We start from the raw sequence: 7,954 nt of genomic DNA, 5'->3' as shown, positions 1-7,954 counted from the left end.
ACTGGAAGGAGAACTGGTTTTAAAGCAATACTAGTTTTAAAGTAAAGCATAAATAGTTTACTTATGTAACAGAAGTATGTTAGTTTAAGACAGCATAAGTATCAGTTCTATAATAGTTCACAATCTTGTTTGTGGAAATGGTATTGAGCAAACATTTTTTAGGCATAAAGGCAGAAGTATACTCTGCATATTGTACTGTGCATTATTTATGAACACACACATATATGTCATTTCCATTTCTTAGCGGAAACAATACATGATTAGACTAGAGTTACATTTTGGAAAAATAACTAAGGTGATCCTTTTGGCCTTTTCTCTAAAGTGCCAGAAATGAAAACTATTTGCACTTCTGTGTCAACACTGGAACACTGGGTATGTTTACTTGGAAATCTGTTCTTGTTTTTCACTTTTACATAGATTGATCATGAAAATATGTAGCAGGTTTAATCTGGGTCAAGAGTGAAAATTCCACACTGGAACAGAGTACTTTCAGGCAGCTGTAAGTGGAGTTTAAGTTCTAAAGACAACACTTGTCTCATATTTTAAAGTTAAAAATACTGGTTGAGCTTCAGCCAGTCACTCATGGATGATCTTCTCCAGAACAAGTTATTTTTTTTTAAAACAGAGGCAAAAGAAATGCTCCTTAAAAATATATTCTCTCATAAAAAAGAAAAGCATACTTTTTAATGAGCTTTATTTAAGGCAAACATATTCCGTATGAAACTGACATCTTGCTCACTCTAGAAGAATGAGTCTGGCTGAAGCTCATTACGCTATCTTGCCTAATACTGAAAACATGTGCACTGTGGTGTTTTGAAGTTTAAGAATATTTTCAATAATACTATCAGAAAAAAATGCTAAGAATTGTATAACACTTAATAATGTTAATTTAAAATGGCACCAGGTTAAAAAATAGTAATTAATAAGACCACAGATGGAAAAATAAAACCCTACACTAGATTTTCAGCTTTATTACAGAACTTGAATTTTGCATGGAGAGAAAAACTGACAAAGGCATTTTTCCTTCTCCATTTAATTTCAGGATATTTAATTTACTGTATTTAGGGAAAAAATTTCAAAAAAAACCTTCAAAATACATGTTCTCACAGGAAAACTATAAAGAAACACAAAATACAAGTAACAAGCACATGCAGTTTATGAATATAAGCTTGGTCGATACTCTTTCATTTAAAATATTCAGATAAATAAAGCTATCTGCTTTTGATTTAACTTACAGTGAAATCTTTCTAGAGAGCCACTAGAGTATAAAACTCAACGCAGGCCTCTCAGGGAGATGATCCTCTCCTTTCACATTAGAAAGACAGATACACTGTGTTTCATAGGAAGTATACTAGGTTTCTAAAGGTGAAAAATAAGCAGAAGATTACTAGCATTTTTTTATTGTTGTGTTCAACTTAAATTTCAGGATCATTTTGTAAAAATCCATTTTGCTAATCCATGGCGCAAGTCCCTATTTGTGGGGAGTGGACTTTAAGGAGGAGCTTCTCGTTCCATGCTCACAGGGCTTAGAGAGTGGAAACTAGCAAGGGGCTGCTCTAAAAACTCACTTCTGTCGTGAAGAAGAACCAAAGGCAGCCATCTGTTCTATTATTTATGAAACTTGAAACCAAGCCTAATTCTTCATCCCTAGTGTTTGGCTTTGGGTGCCAGGCAATCACCTTCCTCTTTTTATTCCCAAATTATTTTCAGATATAACTTTGTAATGTTTTCTTTGCTAATGATTTAAAGGCATGAAGAATTTCAACAAAACAAATTGCATTCGCTTATCTTCTGCTTATACCTTAAATAAGAGCCAAATGTTAGGTAAAAATTAACTGAAAGACATTTGTGCTGCTGGAAAACAAATTTATCATTCTTGTCTAAGAGACCTTAGAAGGGCTAGGATGTCTTTCATGGTAGAGTGGATCCAGAGTAAAAAGTAAAAATAAATAAGAAAAAAAATTAAAATCCCATAAACTATCACTCTGGGAAAAGGAGCAAAGCTGTGATGATGGAATCACTCTGAAACCGACATTCACAGTCAAGAGTGATTTGAAGCAGCTTCTGCATGGTGAGTCAGAATAGCAGTGATGTCCTGTCTTGCATTCACAGAGCAAGCGCACATTCTCAAAGTCCTAACCTTAGAGGCAACCAACGTTTTCAAATATTGTAAAAACACATGTATACATGAGGTATATGCATGTATTTTATACACAAAGATACATGAATATATATTCATGTACATACACATGTATATAAAATAGGGATGTTTTAGTAGTGTCTATAATGAGCTGTATTCCTGAAGCTAAGTATGTCTACAACTGACTTGTGAGAATCTTGCCACAATATCACTTCTGCTTTAGGAAAACTATTCCTGAGGGATAACTCATGAACTTGAAGGACATTGTGGGCCTATGGCAGATTGGTGGGTCAGCACCAGCACCCACGTGAATCCTAGAGAATGGCTGTTCATCAAGGCTCTGACCTATTTTCACCTTAGAAGTTTAGAGTATTTTGTTCACTTCCAAGGTCACTCTTCAGAGTCCCTGCTGATATTTACAGGTGAAACAGCTTTTTACCATGAGGGAGTGCTTGTAATGAAACCTGTGTGGTCCCTTCTAGTGACAAGTTTGTCCTTCCTATTTTCTTCCCTCTAGCACTCTTTCCAAATGGAAATGCAGTGTCCTGGGCTTATTAACTATTGGAGAACTTGCCAGCTTTCCGGGATGGTTCATACGGCACTCTGAGGATGCTGGGCGTCTCCTCCATCACTCGGACCAGGAGGTTGTCAATGTAGTCCTCTAGCTCCCGGATGTGGGTGTCCTTCCGCCGAAGCAGCTCTTTGTGTTTCACCAGCTCCTGCAGCACCTCTTCGTAGGTCAGGCTCCGGAACCCTGCTGCGGCGTCGAAAGGATTACTGTCCTGGAACAGCAGAACACAAGAGGTCACTTCAACAGACAGGATATCAAGAACAGACATAAAGAATTGCTCAGAAAGTCAAGTCGTGGTTTTTCTAATCCTGATGGTTCCCCTCAATCCTTAGCTAGAACTAAAGTGATAGTTCTCAGACTAGCCTGTCAGTTCTAGGAGGAACAAGGACAGACGCACCAAAGGCTTGTTTTCAACTCTACTTTCAAAATCGCTTTTTCATGGTGTGAACAATATCCAAGAGTCAGAAACTGACCACATAATTTACAATAAAATTAGTGCGATCGCTAAGGGTGTAGAGCACAGAGGAACAGTGCTTCTTCCTGTCTCTCTCTCAAGGCTCCAAGGGAGATTGAAAAAGAGGTGAGGAGAGAGGAAATATACCATAATTTAGGACTACAAATTAGCTATTAAGGTTAAAACTGAAAGCACCCAAGAATGAACTTGGAGGAACTATAAGAAGCTATTAAAAACTACACATTTGAACATTATGCTTCATGGGATTGCTACCACCAAGTTGTGATTTAATATTATTATGCCTTCTTTTTATTGAAGACAGCTGTAAGAAGCAGGATATCAAGTTTGCTTCTCCAATTTGCTATGAAATGCTAAAGAAGACACTTGGAATTAAATCAATGAAGATACTTATAAAATGCTTCATGGGAATAAATTCTGTTTTAATTTAGAGGCAGGCAGAGCCTTTTCTGAGTAGCTAGCCTATTTCCTCCTCCTACAAAAATACCTAACCAATTTATCTTCATTCCCTTTTTACCCTTCTCATCCAGAAACTGAGTTCAACTTCAACTATAATGTTTATGTTTAGTATATCTTCATTCCTTCATTTTATTCATTTACTTAACCTCATTCTATAAAAATTCATTTTAAACTAAAGCATAAATATAACCAAAATGTAACAAGGATACTGATTTAATTCATTTTTGCTACAAAGGAGTCTTAATATTAACATGACAACAAAAGGTGAAGAACAATACTCAGAAATCAAGGTATAGTCTTTTATTGATATTCTTGGTAGCAATGGAATTTTTTTTCATTATGTAAAAAGCCCAAATAAAAAGTAGCAACCGTTATCCCTTTTGAAACATAGTCCTAGGTCTAAACAACTTAAAAAAATAATTCACCACTTTTGTTCAAAACATTTCTGATTTGTTTTAAGGAAAACCTGCTGAAATACTGTGGAAGTTGGTTTCCTTGTTCAGAAGGACAGAAAGACTGACATGTGCAGTGAGCAGAGGAGGATGTGGAAATGTATCCCAGGACTGACAACAAGAGAAAAAGGCTTTCTCTCCACCGGAATGAAATCTTCCCCCATCTGCAGTGTCTACTCAGATCACATTGTGTCTAGAGCTTTCATCAGTGAAGCTCAAGTTGAACAGCTTGTCATGCTCCCACTCCTCCCTTCAAAGCACCCTTATCAGTTTGATGTTTGGGTCACTGAAACACACCCTCTTCCCCAGGATAAACAGAAACGCAGGCCTGAAACACTTCCCTCACTGCCTAGGACCTTGGACTTTGTGGAGGAGAGCATGAGCTAGGCCCCCTGAGACTAAGACTACAGGCAAAACACAATGAGCATTTCAAGCTGGGGGGGGGGGAGGGAGATTGGGGGTGATCTGGGGTGATCTCCCTGCTCAACTAGGAAGCCAGGTTGAGGCATAGTGGCCATGGCCCAAGCAGGCCAAGCATGCTGGAAATGAAGTGGTAGGTCAGCTACCCCACAAGGATGTTGAAGGCTGTCATTAACACATTTTAAGACTTTTTCCTATGGGAAAGACACCACTGTAGGCCCTAAACAGAAAGAATAGGACTGAGCTCTGTTCAGGGATAATTAAAATGGCTATAGCATGTAACACTGGAGGAGCTGAGATTAGTTTGAGGGCTATTGAAAGGTTAAAGATGAGTTAAGATGAATGACTACAGAGCTTATGAAAGGGAATTAAGTTCAAATTTTCTAAGATATGTTTAAACATAAGGCATTAGAAACCGAGCAAAAATAGAACTATCAATTAATATTGCCTTTGTCCCTAAAATACTATTTTATTTTTTAAGTACTGAGGGTTTGAAATTGGGGCCTCATGCTTGCTATAACTCCAGCACTTAAAACACAGTTTAAATACTGCTGTAAACCTAAACAATTCAAAGATTATTAAAGACAACTAAAATAATTCAAAGATTATTAAACATACAGGTTAGTTTTAACTACTTTTTATTCTCATCTCTCTGATCAAAGAAATATACACAAACACACGCTGTAATTGCCTCTTCAACTGGTCATCAGTAGTTTAAAGGTCTGTATTATAAACTTTTAAATTATATTCTCATGAAGTATTTATTATATTGAGTCGTTTCCTATAGTAAAGACTACAGTCACAACAGAGATAAGTGTATTTTTAAAGCTGTCAAACATAAGCTAAAGTTTATAATTTAACCCAACTAACAGTGCATGAAATTTGAGGCAGAAATCAATATAGGTCTCACTTTCTTTCCTCCCTTAGTCCCTTTCAATTCTAAAACTCTGTCATTTATAAAATGATTTTTCTGGACTGAATTTTTAAAATAATGTAGTACAATTTATGTGCTTCTACTTTTCTAGGAAAACATAAGTAGTTCCTTATGAATTGCGGGGATTAATGAAATTGAACTAAATGGGATATTACTGATTGGGTGATTGCTTTGTTTTTTCCCCCTTAATTTAATATAATAACAGCATCTGTTCCATTCTCTAATTGTAATGAAATTATACATAAACGAACTGATTTCTTCAAACTAATTAAGTGATGTCAAGCTAAAATATCACTGGTGCTCTTACATTGAAAACTATCAGTAATACTAGTTAATGTAGTTAAATGACTTTTTCACTGAACAAACTGAGAAGATATTAAAAAATTCCTCATTTTGGCATTCTAAATTAATGCCATGATCTAAACCTACCTCATCTTTCAACATAATGAAGTACTTCAGAATACTGTTCAACATTCATATCTCTAGTTGAGAATAGGCAGATGTATTTTGTCTTACTTTGCCCCTCACAATGGCATGATGCTAACACGTAAAAGACTTTCTGGAAATGCATTTCTGTTCTTTCAGTGAGATGTCCCTTTGTCCTTTTAGGTGAAAAACTGACCCCAAATTGCAGCATCAAGTTTCTGGGGCAGAAGAACATCTTAGAAACACATGGACTATAAATCAAATTCTGGAAAATAATATAAAATAATTAAAAACAGTTTCAGACTTAGCTCCAAATTTTATTCAATATATGAAAACCATGTAAACCTAATTTTAGGTGTATGATTCTTAATTTGACTGCTCAATAAAAATATATATGCTCTTCTGTTTATAACTTCAAAGAAAATAATAAGATTAATATTAACCAATATAAACAAGGGAAAAATGAAAAATTTTGGAGCTACAAAAATTAGTCTGTTTAAAGAGGAAAACTCTTTTAAGAAAACTTTTCCAAACAATTCTTGGAAAAAGTGGAAATGAAGTTCTCTCCAAACCAGTTACCCAGGGAGGGGCAAACAAGGCCTGCAGTGGAAGCCCTGGGTGATGGGTGTTTTCCTTGAGCACCCCACATAGACACAGCACAGGTTCTTAAGATGTCTTCCTATTTTCAGATCTAATGTAAGTTCTTTCACAACCCACTCTTTCTCATTCCTACTCTACCTCTGTCACCAAAAAAACAACAAAAAGCAACACCAAAAACTATATGCAGATATCAAATAAAGGGGTGGTCAGAGAATAATGGAATTCTGACATTTAGTATTGTACTAAAATTAAATTACTAAATTTAATGTTTTTAATCAGAATGGTCAGTAATACCCTTGTGCAAGACAGAATTACTAGTGACCCATTTTTACTTTATTCATAATCTAGTCCTTGAAACTAGGAAATACACATTTTTTGCAATATTTAAATTTGAACAAAAGAAAATTATTAGGACTCAACATAACTGAAGATTTAAAGAAAGGTTGTCCTGGTAACCAAATATTGGTGGGGTACTAGCTGACATCCACAGCAAGTAGAGGAGAGCGAGAAGATGAAGGCTTGGCATTCCCTGATCATCTCATTATTGTTCTAATGAGGAACTTTGCTCTGGGAATATCATCTCAGCTACTTTCACATCTTTTGTCCTCCTCCCTTCAGCTCCCTTTCAGTTCTTAATTAGGCCTTAAAGAGCTCACGCTGCCCTTTCAACTGGCTACTGCTCCTGCTTAAACACCGCGCCTTTACCGACAGGTGTTGGCACCAGCACAGACGACATACAAACTTAATTACAAAATACTGCGTCCAGAAGGGGAGGAAATATCTTGGCGGATGGCTATTACTGGAGAACTTCATGTAAATTACTTCAAACATCTTATAATCTTCAACATAAAAATTGTTCAAATACTTTTCCTCAATAATCAGTGTGAGGATGAGCTTTCTCCTCTTAATTGTATCTTGCAGTAAATTAACAACACCTAGTAATCCTTTAACTGTCGTTTAGAATAGTTAGTATTCCAGAGAAAAATAATCACACATCAAGGATTCTTTTATCACCTTTAAATCCTTTAACTAAAACAATTTTCACATTTTATTTCTTTAAAGAATTGTAAGGATGCTTTTACAGCAATAAATTACAAGATTTGGAAAAGTACATTTACAAGCAATAGAAATTGTAATTAAGGTTACTTAATAAACAATAGCTACATGTTAAATCGATTTTTTGATGTTGCATTTTGTTTGAGATTAAGTAACCGCCTGATAGAATGCATGCTACTATCTGATCAAAGGCAGACTTCGTATATTCTGACATTTCTTCCCAGACTGCTATATTATAAAGACTTGAATATTTATTAAACATCAAAACTTACAAATCATTTACATAAAACAGCAAAGACACAGTACAAAGTGCTGTGCTTCTACACTTTTTTCTTCAATTGTAAAGACAGACAATTGCATTTAAAATGGTTCATAAAATCAACTCTAAGTCCACTTCCACTTCTCAAGGAATATCCATCCTAGA

The 7,954-nt window shown here is 35.6% G+C and overlaps 1 protein-coding gene across 2 annotated transcripts in view; it reads right to left on the bottom strand.

The window, feature by feature from the left end:
* Positions 1-621: 621 nt before the first annotated feature.
* Rab11fip2 (RAB11 family interacting protein 2) overlaps positions 622-7,954 on the bottom strand; it is a 37,587-nt gene continuing 30,254 nt past the window's right edge. The window contains exons 5-6 of one of the 2 annotated variants that reach the window (XM_048338155.1): positions 6,071-6,139; positions 622-2,922 (exon numbers count right to left, since the gene is read on the bottom strand). In XM_048338155.1, the coding sequence (XP_048194112.1) occupies positions 2,695-2,922; positions 6,071-6,139 (297 nt within the window). In that variant the 3' untranslated portion in view covers positions 622-2,694. The remainder of the gene's footprint in view (positions 2,923-6,070; positions 6,140-7,954) is intronic. The other variant, XM_048338156.1, reaches the window with a different exon arrangement.

The sequence above is a fragment of the Perognathus longimembris genome, chromosome 2, assembly GCF_023159225.1.
Source record: "Perognathus longimembris pacificus isolate PPM17 chromosome 2, ASM2315922v1, whole genome shotgun sequence".
NCBI lineage: Eukaryota > Metazoa > Chordata > Mammalia > Rodentia > Heteromyidae > Perognathus > Perognathus longimembris.
The sequence above is the reverse complement of the archived record's forward strand: the minus strand, read 5'-3'. Positions and strand labels throughout refer to the sequence as shown.